The sequence below is a fragment of the Garra rufa genome, chromosome 12 (assembly GCF_049309525.1).
Source record: "Garra rufa chromosome 12, GarRuf1.0, whole genome shotgun sequence".
In the NCBI taxonomy this organism is placed as follows: Eukaryota; Metazoa; Chordata; class Actinopteri; order Cypriniformes; family Cyprinidae; genus Garra; species Garra rufa.
In genome coordinates, this window is record NC_133372.1 from 20,124,648 (window position 1) to 20,142,696 (window position 18,049).

Consider the following 18,049-nt stretch of genomic DNA (forward strand, 5'->3'; position numbering starts at 1 on the left):
TCCACATCCCCTTTTCCAGAATACGGCTGTGCCTTTACAGCTCGTGCCTCAGATACTCTCAAAAAACATCTGTTTGCTTTTAATTATCATGTCTATCATGCTGAAATAATGTTTTAAACCATAATAGATTAATTTTCTGATTTATGGCTTTCTGAGCACACACATTCGAAGCATGCACATAGAAAGCGTCTGTCACTGTACTAGTTTAGCCGTGTGAGTACTAAACTAAGTTCTCTTTCCTGTCTTATTGCGATTAAACGGTCAGATACACACTGTTATGTTTATGTTAAAAACACGCAGGAATTCCAAAAACAGTCCGTTATGTCTGTGAAGGTAAACATCTGGGAAAGAAATTGCATGTTTATATTAGATCTGTGTGGCAGAAGACAAATATACAGTAAATAAATCAATAAATCCATTGCTCTCTTGTCTCCTATGAGGCTGGGACTCTAAATAGTTAGCATGCTTTGCTTGAATATTTGCCATGGTGTTAGAACTGTTACACCATTGCCGCTTGCAAAAACAAAATGACAGCTCCGTGGGTGGAAACGTGCAGATTAAGGGGCGGTAATATTATAAGATCCCCTTCCTACGCTACGGGATGAGTGAAATCTGAGCCGCTCATTTTTTTTTTCCAATGCTTGCAGAAAAAAAGCTTACCTAAACAAAGTTACTGGGTTGACCTTTTTCACGTTTTCTGGTTTGGTAGATGCACTATGGACCTGATTATAGCACTTAAAGATGAAAAAAGTCAGATTTTCATGATAGGTCACCTTTAAAGGGGTAGTTCAGCCAAAAATATAATTTCTGTCATTAATTATTCACCCTCATGTTGTTCCAAACCCATAAGACCTTTGTTCATCTTCGGAACACAAATGAAGATATTTTGGATGAAATCCAAAAGCTCTCTGGCCCTCCATAGACAGCAAGCGTTCCTCCACGTTTAAGGCCCAGAAAGATACCAAGAACATCGACAAAATAGTCCATGTGACATCAGTGGTTCAATCGTAATTATATGAAGCTGCAAGAATACTTTTTGTGTGGGGAAAAAAGGACCCTTGCTGAGAGCAGAGAGCTCTTGGATTTTATCAAAAATATCTTAATTTGTGTTACGAAGATGAACAAAGGTCTTTTGGGTTTGGAACAACATATAGGTGAGTAATTATTGACAGAAATTTCATTTTTAGGTGAACTAACCCTTTAAATATGGAGCAGTCAGACAGATAAACTATTAAAAAATCAATGTACAGTACCTCAGACAGATTGACAAACTTGAATGTAAAATGGATTGTAGTGGACTAGGTTTATGCTCAGTGGTGAGGTTCATACTTGACTGCATGGACAGATATATTCTCCTTTAGTGTTTTGCAGAACAAAAGTCATAGAATTGACAGAATTTTCAGCTTTTACCTATTTAATGACAAATTAATAGATAGAAACACCAATTTGCACACTAAAACATTGTGGTCAATTGAGGTGGATAATTGTTTTAATCTGAAATCTGACCAAGAAAACAACAACAACAACTGAAACACATTTACTGAATAAATTCCTTGATGCGCAAAACTGACTTTGCCTCAACAGATCATGTAATAGGATGACTGAACTAACCAGCACACCATTTTAATAATTTTGAAATACCTGAGGCAAAGTCCATCATCAAAATAACTGCCTCACATGATTGCGTTGCCAAACATTAGGCGTCTGAATGCAAGATAACATGACAGCCTTTGATATTGCATTTCATCTGCCAAAAATCATTTATCATGTAAGGAGAAAGAGCCACAGGCTTCCCTAGTTACAGAAATGTGACTTTTTATTGTTGAGATTTTGCCAGGATTGCAGAAAGCGACGATGGAAATAGGTGAAATGTTTTTTTTTATTTGCAGGTGTTTTATATGCAATATTCTAATTTCCTCATAAATTAAATTCAAAACTTTGGATAAAAAAAACACAGCTGCTGATATTCATTCCATGGCCAAAAAAAGCTTAAAAACATATTTTGCATTTTAACTAATAAATAGTTAATTTATAAATCACACAGATCTAACAATTATTGTATCTCTTCTTTGCAGGTGTCTAAAGCTTCTGCGGACCTCATGCATTACTGCAGTGAACATGCCAAGTATGATCCTCTGCTTATGGGTATCCCAACTTCAGAAAACCCTTTTAAAGATAAAAAGCCCTGCACTATATTGTAGTGGGATGCTTGAACTCTTGGTGTACGTTTTGATGTTCCCTTTTATTATTTTTTTTTTTATTGAAAGAAAATCATCTTCAAACATTCATTCACAATTCGCCTTAAAATGAGCTAAACCCCAAGCTATTATTTGTTTGTATCCACACTAGAACCGTTCCTGTTGTCTGTTAAAAGGAGAGTCAAAGCTCCTAGTAAACAAATCATTTGTGGTGCAAAGACAAAACCAAACCATGAATGAATTTTTCGCTTTAGGGCACAGCACAGATGAGTTGTTTGCTTTGTGATAGTGTCCACTGATGTGGTTGTGTCTTCTGCAAATAAAGGGTGAGGTCAGAGTGGGCGGCTCTCATGAAGCACAGGAAACGCTCATTTTTAATGACTGCGCTCTGTAATATATATCTGCAGATAAGCAGAGCCTCATCAGTGGTGCTTTGACCCCATCTGATGCTTTTAAAGGCGTCCAGTCACAGGGAGGAGTGGGGGGTTGATGTGAGGGGTGAAATGTCAGCATCACAAATGTGTGAAGGGTGCTTGTGCTCAGTGGAGGAGGAAACAGGTGTCTTTGGAGGCGTCACATTGACGTAATGCTACTCCGGACCTCCCTCATTAACTCACTGTGTCTAAACAATGGAGTGATACAAAGCTAACCCCTCCTGTCAAATCACTACACGCAACACTGTGCCCTTTTTATTTTCTCGCAGCAAACCAGGTGAACTGTGTTTCAAAAGTTCAACAACTGCCAAAACTTGCAGATCAGCATTTTAAAGAGTAATACAAGGAGATGTATTCATTTGTGTGGAAGTGTTCTTTTTTTTTTATTTGATTTTATTTTAATTAGTGAAAATTTGGGAAACACTTTACAATAAGGTCAAATTTGGAATAACGAGCAAGCAATGACAAGCACATTTTTACAGCATTTATTAATCTTAGTGTTGATTTATAAATACACCATTTAATCTATAGATTCAAAACTTTGGGGTCTGTGCAATTTTTTTTAATGTATACTTCTGTTAAGCAAGTTAAATTTAAACACATTAAATCAATCAAAAATAATAAATAAATACAAATACATTTGAAGCAAGTTATATATATTAAGATTTAGTATTGTAAGATATTTAACGTTTTAAAGAAGTTTATTCTGCTCACCAAGCCTGCATTTATTTGTTCCAAAGTACAGTAAAATTTTGAAATATTTTTATTATTTAAGATAACTGTTTTCTTTTAAAATATATTTTAAAATATAATTTATTCCTGTGATCAGAACTAAATTTTCAGCATCATTTCTCCGGTCTTTAGTGTTTGATTCTTCAGAAATCATTATAATATGCTGATTTGCTGTTCAAGAAACATTTATTATTATTATTATTATTATTATCAATATTTAAAACAGTTGAGTATATTGTACTTTTTCAAGATTCTTTGATGAATAGAAAGATCCAAAGATCAGAATGTATCTGAAATAAAAAGCTTTTGTAACATTATTATAGAGACATTAGAAATTCATACTTTTATTTAGCAAGGAATTATAAAAAATTATAGAAATTATTACTTTTATTTAGCAGGAATGTTTTAAATTCATCAATTGATCAAAAGTGATGATAAAGACATTTCTAATGTTACAAAAGATTTCTATTTCAGATATATGATGCTCTTCTGGACTTTCTATTTATCAAAGAAACCTGAAAAATTAATCTGTTTTCAAAAACAAATTATAATAATTTTTTTTTTTTGAGTAGCAGATCAGAATATTAGAATGATTTCTGAAGAATCATGTGACTAGAGTAATCATGCTTTTTTATATTTTAATTACATTTTAAAATACATTCGAATGGAAAACAGTTATTTTATATCTTACAAATATTTAATATTTTATTTTGCTGTACTTCGGATCAAATAAAAGCAGGCTTGATGAGCAGAAGAGACTTAAACATAAACATTAAATATTGCACTGTTCAAAAACTTTTGACCGGGAGTGTATCTAAAGAAAAAAAATCTGCTTAATACAATTTTAGAAACTTTGATGAACAGAAAGTTCAAAACAACAGCATTTATTTACATTATTAATATTTAAACCTTAAAATGGTACCTTATTGCAAAGTGTTACCAAAATGTGTTTTCTTTACTCATTTCTCCATTCTTTAAATGCCTACTTTAAGTAAATGGGATAAGATTTCCATCTGAATTTGCATTAGAATACTTTGTCTTGTGTTATTGCCCTGTGTTTATTAGATACAGTAGCAATTCTTTATTGCAGATCATGGTACGTAATATATTATAACCCTTTAATGATTATTTACGAGATGCCTTATGTTAACGTACAATGGCATTTCTCCTGATTGTTTTGATTTGTAATTATTGTCTCTTTTTATGACAAAATTTGAATGTCATTGTGCCATCTCATACTGGGATCTAACCAGCAATAGAAACACACATAGGGTCACGTGATTTTTTCTCTACACATACACTGAGCACATGATGATTCCTCTGATTGTAGTTATTTTTGTGACTGTTATAATCATGCGTTTTGACATCATTCTATGTTTACAACTCCTGTACCTTTTTTTGTAACACTCTTGTGAACTGCCATGCATTTAATGAAAGTGAGTGTATGTGCGTGTAATGCCTTCATGACACAGCTGGGATAAAACAACTTCACCAGACCAGCTGAACCAGCCTTAATGAAGTATTCCTGCTCTGACTCGTTCACTGCCGCGCTCCTGTCTCGAGACGACAGCCAGAGCCAAACTACTGTGAACCAGCGGCACTGCTGTCCCACAGACATCTTCACTGTGTGTCTTCATCATTACACATCTGTCTCCTGCCTCAGGCTGGATATATCTATGCCTGTGCATCATGCAGCTGAATCTGTACACACATCAACCAATCTTAATCTGATTTGAACAACTGTATGCTTTCAATGGCAATTTCAGCCTTGCTTTCTTGTTAAAGTGACATTTTTGTATTGTTTCCCAACAGTAGTATTGAGTTCTCTCAGTGGCCTGTTGTTAATTGGACTGTCGTGTTTTTCTGAAGGTGCTTTTGTATTGAAAATATGAAATGCACAAGATCTTCAGTCTGCCTTATCTCTTTTTGCCTTTAAGAATATTTTTTAATATGAAGAGCATTCAGTGTCACTGTATTTGAGTGAATTTTTCACCTTCTTCTGTCTTGAAATTCCAGAGCTGGGTCCCAATATGCTGGGTTGTAGATGTTGTCTTTTTCCAACTAAATATAGATTTATTCTCAATCTTGTTGTCTTGTTTGTCTGTGTTCTCTGGTGAGTCCAGTGTTACATTTATGTTTAAATATTTACATCACACTTTCCATAAAGAACAACTGTTTTCAGCATTTTTAATAATAAACAGAATACTTCTTAAAGAGATAGTTCACCCAAAAATGAAAATTCTGTCATTAATTACTCACCCTTATGTCGTTCCAAACCTGTAAGACCTTCGTTTATCTTTGGAACACAAATTAAGATATTTTTGATGAAATCCAAAAGCTTTCCCACCCTGCATAGACAGTGCAACTGACATGTTCAGGCCCAGAGAGGCAGTAAGGACATTGTTAAAATAGTCCATGTGACATCTGTTGTCCAATATATATACAGTTGAGGTCAAAAGTTGAATGTTATTGTTTATTTAGTACTGACCTGAATAAGACATTTTACATTAATGTTTACACAAGAGAAAATAATAGTTGAATTTATAAAAATGACCCCGTTCAAAAGTTTACATCCCCTTAATCTTTAATACTGTGTTTTTGCCTCAATTTTTGTTTGTTTGTTTGTTTGTTTGTTTAGTGATAGTTGTTCATGAGTCCCTTGTTTGTCCTGAACAGTTAAACTGCCTTCTGTTCTTTAGAAAAATCCTTTAGGTCCCCCAAATTCTTTGGTTTTCCAGTATTTTTGTGTATTTAAAACCCTTTCCAACAATGACTATGATTTTGAGATCCATCTTTTCACACTGAGGACAACTGAGGGACTATTACAGAAAGTTCAAATGCTCACTATCTTCTGTAGCCTCTGAAGGACAGTACTAAATATAAAAATATGATATTTGGCCAAAATAAGAAAAATGTACACATCTCCATTCTGTTCAAAAGTTTTCATCCCTGGCTCTTAATGCATTGTGTTTCCTTCTGGAGCATCAGTGAGCATTTGAACCTTCTGTAATAGTTGCATATGAGTCCCTCAGTTGTCCTCAGTGTGAAAAGATGGATCTTAAAAGCATACAGTCATTGTTGGAAAGGGTTCAAATACACAAAAATGCTGGAAAACCAAAGAATTTGTGGGAACTAAAGGATTTTTCTGAAGGACAGCAGGAAGTTTAACTGTTCAGAACAAACAAGGGACTCATGAACAACTATCACTAAACAAAAAAACACAGCTGTGGATCATTCAGGTAAGAACACAGTATTAAGAATCAAGGGGATGTAAACTTTTGAACAGGGTCATTTTTATAAATTCAACTATTATTTTTTCTAGGGGACTATATGTAAACATCTTTTATTTTAAATATCTTATTCAGGTCAGTGCTAATGTTCTGAAAGGGGGGTGTAAACTTTTGACCTCTGCTGTATATTAGTGTGTGTGTGTGTGTGTGTATGTGTTGGCATATCGAGTTTACTTTATGTCGCTATCAGGAGAAGATAACATGTATTTAATGGCTGCCTCATGCTTTCCACCAGCAGCCAGGTGTTCATGGTCTCACTATTCCCACTTGCTCTAATTTCTCTGATATTGTTTTATTTGGGGCTTCAGGTCAAAGCCCTGTTGTGATCCCATGCAATGATCCCAGAAGAGCCTCCTCTCATACCTGCTGCACTCAGAACCAGGTCAGGCTGTATTTACTGCCCTATATTGATGTAATCAGTGGAGCGTCTTGTCTATGATTGATGAACTGGCTTTGTGGTCGTGTCATTTTTAGTGATAAAGTTACCTGTAGCTCGGCGGAAAAGCTTCAGGATAAACCCCGTAATCCTGTATGAGGGAAACAAAGAGCCATTCAGTATATCACCTATTATTTATTTGTTATTATTCAGCTATATACCAGAGCTTTGCAAAATCACAGGTGTCCATTAATGATGCTTTAGTTTTATCATTGTTGAAAACACTACTGCTGCTTTTTTTTCCAGAATGCTTTGAAGAATACAAAGTTCAAAAGAACAGCATTTATTTAAAATAGGATTTTTATAAGTCTTTTGATGTTGTTTCTTTTATAATTATTTCTTTAAAATATCTAAATGAAAAATCTGCTCCTAACTTTTGAACAGTACAGTATAATCACTTGATATAGCAAGTAAAGGGTTAATTATAATAGTATTGCTCCTCTGTGAAGCTGAGCATTAAATTGTCCTTCATGCTCTCTGGGTTTGATCTGTGGCGCTGCAGTCGGTCCCTTCAGAAACATTTGCATTCCTCGTGCGTGGGAACAGCCGACGGTTCACTTCCACCTAAAGTCATGGTCCCAATGATCCCCATGAAGCTGGAGTTTCCCAGCTCTAGGCACTTTTGGAGAGAAAGTACCACTATGTCACTCTACTTACCTGCAGACCTATATTTAGCAGGATAAGGTTAATGGCAGGCTGGGCAGTAGAAACTCCAGAGGTCATTGAGGCAGGGACATAATGTCAGCTCTGTTTACTTCTAGTCAGCCTAGTACAGAAATACCCCTCCCAAAATGGCTTTTGCACCACAGTTAGTGTTTACGGTCGTGGCCAAAAGTTTTGAGAATGACACAAATATTAGTTTTCACAAAGTTTGCTGCTAAACTGCTTTTAAATCTTTGTTTCAGTTGTTTCTGTGATGTACTGAAATATAATTACAAGCACTTCATATGTTTCAAAGGCTTTTATCGACAATTACATGACATTTATGCAAAGAGTCAGTATTTGCAGTGTTGGCCCTTCTTGTTCAGGACCTCTGCAATTCGACTGGGCATGCTCTCAATCAACTTCTGGGCCAAATCCTGACTGATAGCAACCCATTCTTTCATAATCACTTCTTGGAGTTTGTCAGAATTAGTGGGTTTTTGTTTGTCCACCCGCCTCTTGAGGATTGATCACAAGTTCTCAATGGGATTAAGATCTGGGGAGTTTCCAGGCCATGGACCCAAAATTTCAACGTTTTGGTCCCCGAGCCACTTAGTTATCACTTTTGCCTTATGGCACGGTGCTCCATCGTGCTGGAAAATGCATTGTTCTTCATCAAACTGTTGTTGGGTGTTTTGGTACCATTCTTTATTCATGGCTGTGTTTTTGGGCAAAATTGTGAGTGAGCCCACTCCCTTGGATGAGAAGCAACCCCACACATGAATGGTCTCAGGATGCTTTACTGTTGGCATGACACAGGACTGATGGTAGCGCTCACCTTTTCTTCTCCGGACAAGCCTTTTTCCAGATGCCCCAAACAATCGGAAAGAGGCTTCATCTGAGAATATGACTTTGCCCCAGTCCTCAGCAGTCCATTGGCCATACTTTTTGCAGAAGATCAATCTGTCCCTGATGTTTTTTTTGGAGAGAAGTGGCTTCTTTGCTGCCTTCCTTGACACCAGGCCATCTTCCAAAAGTCTTGGCCTCACTGTGCGTGCAGATGCGCTCACACCTGCCTGCTGCCATTCCTGAGCAAGCTCTGCACTGGTGGCACTCCGATCCCGTAGCTGAATCCTCTTTAGGAGACGATCCTGGCGCTTGCTGGACTTTCCTGGACGCCCTGAAGCCTTCTTAACAATACAGTGGAAAGTTTTTTTTCGGGATTAAGTTAATTTTCATGGCAAAGAAGGACTATGCAATTCATCTGATCACTCTTCATAACATTCTGGAGTATATGCAAATTGCTATTATAAAAACTTAAGCAGCAACTTTTCCAATTTCCAATATTTATGTAATTCTCAAGACTTTTGGCTACGACTGTACAGTGAGTAAAGGTCCCAGTGTAGCTTCACATGTATTTCTCAGCTTAAACACTATTGTATTTTTCTCCCTCCTCCCATTCTACACAATATTTTAATACAAAGAAAGGTCTCCAAAAAATGATGATCACCTTGCCAGGAAGATTTATGTTCACACTGCAGGCAAATGTGGCCTAAATCTGATTATTTTGCTCACGTGACTCAGATCTGTTTTTCTCATGACAGTGTGAACAGCACAAACCACATGGAATCTGATCTTTTCCATTTCGCTTTGCGCCACTTCCAGATATTTTGCAATGTGTTCGCAGTGTGAACAGCCATATTCTGTGATCATGGGAGACACTTCAAATATTTTACATACTCGGAACTCTACTATGTTCTATCACATGCCTGTCTTTATTTTTCATATTGCGTGTGCATAATTTTGTTGGCTTCTGCGGCAGATCACACAATAAATAAACCAAGGTTGCCAGGTTTTCACAACAAACACCCCCCTCCCAAATTGCTACTCAAAACTAGCCCAATCACATTTCAGAGGGGTTCCCCTGGTAAAAATCGTGTTCCGGTGGTAAAATACACGTTTCTTTGGCGAAGTAGTTTCCTTGGTAACATCCACATTCCGGTCTGCTCCGCATAATCGCTTTAGGTCCTCCGTGTTTACTTCAGTATGACAGCACCCTGCAGAAGTGTTGCCAAGTCCACAGTTTTCCCACGGAATTGGGCTACTTTTTCAACATTGCCACGGATTGTTTTTCAACTACGTTGGTTGAAACAACCCCACTAACGCAATATTGACCCCAAAAATCCGCATTCCAGAGGCTAAATATCACGTTGTTGGGGTCACTTCAACCCACAGACATGAAAAACAATCCGCGGCAACAGTGTTAAAGTATCTCAATTCTGCAGAAAAACTGCGGACTTGGCAATGCTTACTTTATGTCCTCTGTATTTACTTCCACATGACAGCATGCTTCAGAAGTGTTGCCAAATCCACAGTTTGCCTGCAAAATTACACTACTTTTTCAATGTTGCCGCGGGTTGTTTTTCAACTCACATTAGTTGAGGGAGCTCCACTAATGCGATATTAACCCCTAGGAACACGATTAGGCTAGTTTTGGACTAGTTTTGAGAAGCAATTGGGCAGATTTTGTTGTGAAAACCTGGCAACCCTGTTCATATTGTTCTTTTGCGCATGCGGGTCAGGTCTGTTCACACTAGGAATCTGATATTGGCAACATTTAAAACAACAATGTAAACAGCAATACAAAAAAATTAGGTCTAAGCAAAAATCAGAATTGAGCACTAAGGCTCGCAGTGTGAACATAAACCAAGGTTGTCAGGATTTCACAACAAAACCCCTAATTTCTACTCGAAACTAGCCAAAAACTTGCCCAGTCATGTTTCGAAGGGGGTCCCAAGTATAAATCGCGTTCCAGGTGGTAAAATACAAGTTTTTTTGGCAAGGTTCCCCTGGTAAAATCCGCATTCCAGGGGCTAAATATCACATTGTTGGGGTCACTTTTACCTGCGGACATGAAAAACAACTTGCGGCAACAGTGTTAAAGTAAAACCCACAGACTTGGCAATTCCAAAATAAACGCATGATCGCTTACTTCACTTCCGTAAGACAGCGCGCTGCATAAATGTTGCCAAGTCCACAGTTTTTCCATGGAATTAGGCTATATTTTCAATGTTGCTGTGGGTTGTTTTTCCTCGTTTGGTTGAATCAACCCCATTAACGTGATATTAACGTCCCGGAACACGATTGGGCATGATTGGACTAGTTTTGCGACGCAATTGGGTAGATCTTGTTGTGGAAAAGTGGCAACCCTGTTCATATTGTTCTTTTGCACATGCGGGTCAGATCAGAACCATCATCTGTTCACACTGAAAATCTGATATTGGCCACATTTAAAACAACAATGTAAACAGCTGTTCAAAAGACTTGCAATGTGAACATAGACTTAGAAGTTGCAAGTAAATTACAATGAAAGTACACATTGAACTAAATGTGAAATTTTGAAGTAGATATACTGTACTGAAATAGTATTTTCTTATAAAACTCCAATAATCTTTACAGTGTACTGTGTGAGAATAAAACTTTACATTACATAAAAATGCAGGTTTTGTATTACTGATTACACATATTTGTGTAATTATATTAGATAGTTTTTAAAATTTGTGGATTTTGGGCAGAACAATGTATGTAAAAATAGATAGAAATTATGAGATTTGATCAAGATTACATTTAACGGTGTTAAGTCATTGGTGTTTTTTTTTTAAGATTAACATTGAGTTAGATTATGACAAAGCATGCACAATTGAACACCCCAAAATTAAAACATTTATATGCATATATTGTGCATCACTAGTTTAGGGGGAACAACATGAACCCGTTGAGGATAAGTGGACTCCTGTTTGAAAATATCTATTGACCCAGTTTCTACTAAAAGCCTGAAGCTTTTTTTTTTTGCTTGAGCAATGCAGCAAAGCTTTAGCTGAAAATGAACCAACAGTTAACAGTGGTATTCAATGTGTATTAGGGTCTTTCCAGTCCGTTCTCCCTTTGTCCTGTTTCATTCTTGCAGTGAACTGAGCAGAGTGAACAGAGGGCTATTTTTAGTTGTCAGCTCTCCTGCTGCAACTTTGAATGGCCTTGACTCATTCTATCTTTTTTTTTCTCTCTCTTTGTCCACATTTTAACTCAGCCATCGTTTAGCATGTCCTCCACCCCTGCTGATGCTGTCAGGTATGATTCACTCTCTCAGCGCTGTTTCTATTTCTGGCTTGGTCAGGGCCCAGATTATCTACTGTTTTGTGTAAAGACACAAGGCCACGATGACCCAACGTCATGCGTCTCCCAGCTGCCGTAGTGAACGCAATGGAATTCTGTCCCGCCTACTTGTGGAAATAGCTTTTTTTAGCAATTCAGGAGAAGAAAGCTGTTGGACGGTTTTCAAAATGCTGTTGACAAAACAAAAACCCAATGACACTTAATAAAATGCCCTCTACTCTACTGCCCTCAGAATGTGCCTGCCTCATGAAACATTATGCATGCGGTGCGTTTATATGATCAAAATAATGGCTTTTTTACTAAAAGTAAAAAAAATTTCTTTTAGTGCAAATAAATGTGGTTTTTGTACACGCTCATTGACCATGAAGTGATGTTTTAAGTAGGAATGGACTTTTATTAAAATAGTCATTTCTATAAAAATTCCTAATAATTTTACGGCTGACTAAAAATTCAAGTTCTATTCAAATTGTACATAAATAAATACCCCAAAACATACACAAAAACATTAGCATCATAACATTATAAGTACAGTAGGAAAAATGGATTTTCATTTTAAGATTCGCAAAGATCTATGATTTTATGATTAAATTTAACAGGGCGGTTAAATTATTTGCATTTTTATAAATGTTGCCCATTTACCATCATCTAAGTGACTGTTTGATTATCACAAAACCAAATTTAAATGTACTGTAAATATAACTGCAAGCAGCGATTACCGGGGTTCAAGCGCTTTAAGGCATTTAAGCATCTATGAAAAAAGACATTATTTAGCAAGCCTAAATCAGTGATTAAAAAAAAAAATCATTTCTGGCAAATCTACTGTAGGTAATTTACTATAGAAATATTATGTTTTGTTTTTTTTAACGGTCATAACAGTCATAGCGCCAGCTGTGGTCTGATCCCCTTAAAACTCATGCTTGTTTAGAATCACCTGTCGCATGTGCTCAGCAGGTTTTATGAAATTTTGAGTTTTCCTTTAGGCTTTATAGGCTTTGTGGTCGATTTGGACAGGCCTATTTTTACATGACTGCGGTATAACTTCGCAAAGGGTAATTGTCAACTTTTTTTTTGGCCTAGAGAGTCCAGAGAATCTGGTTTTCTCCAGACTAAGCGAAAAACCTAGGACTAGTTCGCAAAAGTACAATCTCTGGTAATCTTGTTTTAACAGGTGCTCAAAACTCATCTGACAATGGCAGCCATGTTTTTTAAGATACGTAAATGTCCTTGCAAACACTTGTGCCACTTCGGACCAAGATCGTGCACACCAATTTTCATGTAGATAGGACAAATGGTCGAGCAGTTATAACCATTTTTATGTCTTTTTACCCTCTTATAGCACCACCAAGTGGCCAAACTCAGTGATTTTTTTTCCTGTGACAACAGATTGAGCTTTGAGATTGAGTGTTCTGAGTTTGGCGTTTCGTTCAGGAGTTACAAGCATTTGACTAAAATTTTGATTATTATTCATATTCACTCTCCAGGGAATCTTTCCGCACTGGCTTGGTTCCGACTGGGCGAAAAACCTAGAGACTAGTTCGCCCAAAAATTTCGCCAGGCTTACGATCGAATTTGAGGCATGCATTTTGTCCGGCGTGAGCCAAGGATTCTAACGACTTGACCCGTTGAGACACTTGGGCCTGCAACTGATGGTTTAGGACAGGGGTTTTCAACTCTGGCCCTCGAGGTCCACTTTCCTGCAGAGTTTAGCTCCAACCTTGATCAAACTTACCTGCCTGTAACTTTCTAGTGATCCTGAAGGCCTTGATTAGCTTGTTCAGCTGTGTTTGATTAGGGTTGAAGCTAGGAAACTACTGCAGGAAAGTGGACCTTGAGGGCCAGAGTTGAGAAACCCAGGTTTAGGAGTTATGAGCGATTTCGTAGTTTTGATTGCTGTAGCGCCCCCATCAGGCCAATTGGAGCAAGCCTTGGTCACATTGTAGGTATTGTGAGTACTACCATTCCTCCAAGTTTCAAGTCTCTACGACTTACGGTTTGGTCTGCATAATCAGTTTTACGCGGAGATCGCTGATCTGTGACCATTTTAACAGTTACAATAGGGTTTCATCTCTACACGATTCAACCCCTAAAAAATAATGAGCGAGTATAATTAAAATAACCAAAAATATTGCATTTAAAAAAATCTGTAATATCGGCCAATAACCAATATGGTACCGATATATTATGCAAAACTAGTGTTTTCAGATACTATAACATAACATTCATGTATTTGCTTTTACTTGCATGCATCTCCATGGACATGCATTTCAGAGACAATAAGAAACACTGCCAAAGACAGATGCACGTGTCAGACATTTTATTTGTAAATTTCTGACGATGAATGCAACAATATAAATACAAAATAATAAATTAAAAGTTTAAAATTAACAGTTTAAAATACAGAACATATTCCAGAATGGTTGAATTAAAACAAGTAACTCATTTCCATCTAAATCACTAAAAGACTGTTTTATATTCCCTTTTAAATAATTATAATACATGACAGCTTTAACATCATAAGTTATGGTTTTGTAAATTGCAGTTTGTCTGCAAAAGGGTCATGCCCTTCATTTAACAGTTCATCTGACCTCCGGCAGTCTGATCACATTTCATTGAGTAGATTCCAGTTGAACGCACTCCAGTCTCTCTGCTCGCTCTTAGTACACTAATCCAGCATGTGTGATTCAGTTTCCTGCACAGTTCCCGGCAAACTTGTCGTTCCTTGGCAGCACCGTGAACATAGTGCTGAGTCATTCTTCCTGCTCTGAGGTGAAACCATGAATCGCCTGCCCAACCGGACAAACAAAATCCACACTTCTGATCATTGGGTTTGCTGGAAAACATATCATCCATTGCATTTCGTAAATCCCCCTCATGTGTCATTCTCAGCAGCATTAGGCTTCATCCAAAGCAGAAGACAAATCTAGTGCAGGAGCCTGTAAAAGCTCTTGACATATTGTGACTTCTTCTGTTCATCGTTCAGGCAGATTGATAACCGGCACCCACTGATCCAAACCCCGACTGTCTCTGCAGAATCTATTCAGTTTGCTGAGGGCTGGATCCTTCAACGTGGATGACTGTGGATTCTAGAAGGGAAAAAAAGAGAAAATTTGTAAATGCAGTTCTAGATTAATTCAGAAGGTCCACAGCAAGAGTCTGGCGGTGAGTGGTTTTAACAGCTGCTGGTTAACGGACAAGCACTTGTTTTCAAAGGGCCTCCCTCTAATTTGTTAAAGATGGTCACTTCACAGAGCTTTTCTTCCAGGAAACCGTGTTTGCAGAAATGCCTCAGTGTTGCACAGGAAGTTCTGCGAATACTAAAGGCAGCCACAGAAGTTCAGCACTGCTATTAGATCTCACTGAAGAGCTGCCAGTTTACTGCAGCCCCAGACCGGCTGGAATTCCACATCACAGACACTCTAATGGATCATTGAACTTTAAACTACTTCAGTCGTGCCGCCCTCAAAGAGTTTAAATAAACCTTCCTGGCAGTTCATATGAATATGCATCAACAATTCTGCAAATCTGCAGCTGCCATCGATCTGTGCGCTCGAGGCTACCTTGCGTGCGAGCAATAAACTGATAGTAGGAGAATGAGATGACACATACTGTGACTAATATGCAGTGAAGGTCCATCGACTCTCCTCCCGGTTTCACGCCCTCCAGGATCTCTGCCAGACGTCTCATGTTGTTCACTCGTAAGATATTGATGTCATTCTCACAGCAGAATGCTTGAATCAAGGTAAAATGAATCTGGAGTGCGACGTCTTTCACATCCTCCTCATCTGTGGCCAGCAGACATAAAACCACGTTGTCTGGGTCCCTGTAAAATTTATAATGAACATATTTAAAAATGTGCAAAAACAAGAAAAGATTTCATGAAAACAGTAGAAGCCTTTATTGCTTTATCTTGTGTCTCTAATAAACACCTTGTAGTGTCATGACCTTAAGACTACTGACTACCAAATGAAAAAAATGTTAACCTGCTACCTGTATCCCACCATGTATCTAATTTTTTAAATATGAAATGACCCATTTATGCTTTGCAAGGGATTTGCAATGACTACTTACACATTCAGTGACTTCGCTGCCTCATAAACTCCCACAGTGATGCAACCCTGAGGTAATGCAGCAGTCAGGACTTCTTCCAGTGCCTGTTCAACCGAGTCCATTCTAAAAGATGATTAGAAAACACACATTAGCTTTCATTTACATAAAAAACAACTAAACGTCATGCATTAACGATTTGCAGCAGAATACAGTTCGTTTAATCAAAGTCACGACTAGTACGGTCAAACTTCTGCATGCGATGCAGCACAGGAGACCATGTGCAATGACAGACGCCAAGTCAATTATACGCACACGAGCAGATAAACCAAGAGTGAATCTGTATTTCAATTAAAAAATGATTTGTGAACATCGTGATCTTTCAACTGCACAGATAAAGTTAGATACGATAACTTCCGCGTGATGCTAAACTCAAACAAATATGCAACACCACCAGTAAGTTTTATATGAAAACATAACGTTACCTTTCCGTTGCGTTCTCTCCACACGGGTCTTCAAAAGTCATATTGCACATTAGATATCCTTAGTATGTGTCGCGCACTGTTCTCCGTCGGCATGTAATCCTGTGCAGTCTGGACGCACGAATACGCTGCTCTTAGTGAGTGAAGTGATCATAAAATGACGCTCGTATCGTGAGACAGTAGAGTACTCACTCCAGCCTCATTTACATACTGTCTCTGATTGGTCAGCTCTCGTGGACGCGCACACATGAACAAGGAGAGCAACAACGCTCCTATAATTGTAATTCTTATAAGTGCAGTTACTTTTAAAATATCTTCATATGTTTTCTAAACATTTTTGCATGCATAATTTGTAAAAAAAAAAAAAAAAAGGTAATCACCTAAGAACATAGGTGGTGAAAAAATAAACGTTGCCAATAATAATAATCTTTCCAAACGACAAAATGTGAGTGATCAACGTGATGTAAGTGACATCTGGTGGTGGATTAGTAAAGTATTGTAAAACGTGATATAAATATGATACACTACCAGTCAGCAATAAGATTTTTAATGTTTTTAAAGAAGTCTCTTCTGCTCATCAAGCCTGCATTTATTTGATCCAATGTACAGAAAAACTGTAAAAAATGTAATATTTTTACTATTTTAAAGAACTGTTTTCTATTTAAATATACTTTTGTAATTTATTTCTGTGATCAAAGCTAAATTTTCGGCATCATTACTTCAGTCTTCAGTGACACATGATCTTCAGAAATCATTCTAATATGCTGATTTGCTGTTCAAGAAAAAATTAATTATTATTATTATCAATATTTAAAACAGTATTTTTTTGGATTCTTTGATGAATAGAAAGATCCAAAGATTTAGTTAAATGTGCTATATAAAATAAAAGTTATAGGTTAAATTAAAAAAAAAGTTATTTAGGTTAAATAAAAAGCTTTTGTAACATTATACACAATACAGTCTATATATATATATATATATATATATATATATATATATATATATATATATATATATATATATATATATATATATTGGGGAGGGGTAATAGAAATTAATACTTTTATTTAACAAGGATGCTTTAAATTGATCAAAAGAATGACAAAGACATTTATAATGTTACAAAAAAATGTTTTATTTTAGATAAATGGTGTTCTGAACTTTCTATTTATCAAATAAACCTGAAGAAAATTCTATTCAGCTTTTTTCAACATAATATAATAATAATAATAATAATAATAATAATAATAATAATAATAATAATAATGAGCAGCAAATCATAATACTAGAATGATTTCTGAAGGTGACTGGAGTAATGCTAAAAAGTCAGCTTTGAAATCACAGGAATAAATTACATTCTAAAATATATTCAAATAGAAAACTGGTATTTTAAATAGTAAAAATATTTTAAAATTGCACCATTTTTGCTGTACTTTGGATCAAATAAATGCACGCTTGAGAAGCAAAAGAAACTTAATTAAAAAGCATTAATAATCTTACTTTTCAAAAACTGACTGGTAGTGTATAGATGAGCTGAAAAAAACGTTAAATAAGCTAGAATTTGTAGTTTTAAAGTACTTTACTGGTTTAAAATACATTCTAGTTTAGTAGTTTTAAA

At 36.6% G+C, this 18,049-nt stretch overlaps 2 protein-coding genes across 2 annotated transcripts in view; one reads left to right on the plus strand and one right to left on the minus strand.

Annotated features, from left to right (window-relative positions):
• The window catches only part of gng12b (guanine nucleotide binding protein (G protein), gamma 12b), a 90,850-nt gene extending 85,403 nt beyond the window's left edge, over positions 1-5,447 (plus strand). Inside the window, exon 3 of the mRNA XM_073851418.1 lies at positions 2,076-5,447. Coding sequence (XP_073707519.1) covers positions 2,076-2,201 — 126 coding nt within the window. The 3' untranslated portion in view covers positions 2,202-5,447. The remainder of the gene's footprint in view (positions 1-2,075) is intronic.
• Positions 5,448-14,204: 8,757 nt separating this feature from the next.
• On the minus strand, positions 14,205-16,569 carry gadd45ab (growth arrest and DNA-damage-inducible, alpha, b). The gene is made up of 4 exons (XM_073851861.1): positions 16,435-16,569; positions 15,974-16,075; positions 15,512-15,725; positions 14,205-14,988 (listed from the first exon to the last, which is right to left on the minus strand). Exons 1-4 carry the CDS (start codon positions 16,482-16,484, stop codon positions 14,875-14,877), a joined length of 480 nt encoding a protein of 159 aa, XP_073707962.1. The 5' UTR covers positions 16,485-16,569; the 3' UTR covers positions 14,205-14,874.
• Between the last annotated feature and the right edge of the window lie 1,480 nt (positions 16,570-18,049).

Bases quoted from the DNA above. Each gene is read 5' to 3' on its own strand.
- gadd45ab (XM_073851861.1), bottom strand. From the start codon at position 16,484: ATGTGCAATATGACTTTTGAAGACCCGTGTGGAGAGAACGCAACGGAA. The intron at 15,726-15,973 runs GTAAGTAGTCAT...TAAATTTTACAG, and splicing joins GCAGCGAAGTCACTGAATGT to GGACCCAGACAACGTGGTTT. The intron at 14,989-15,511 runs GTATGTGTCATC...TTTCCCTTCTAG, and splicing joins TTCACTGCATATTAGTCACA to AATCCACAGTCATCCACGTT.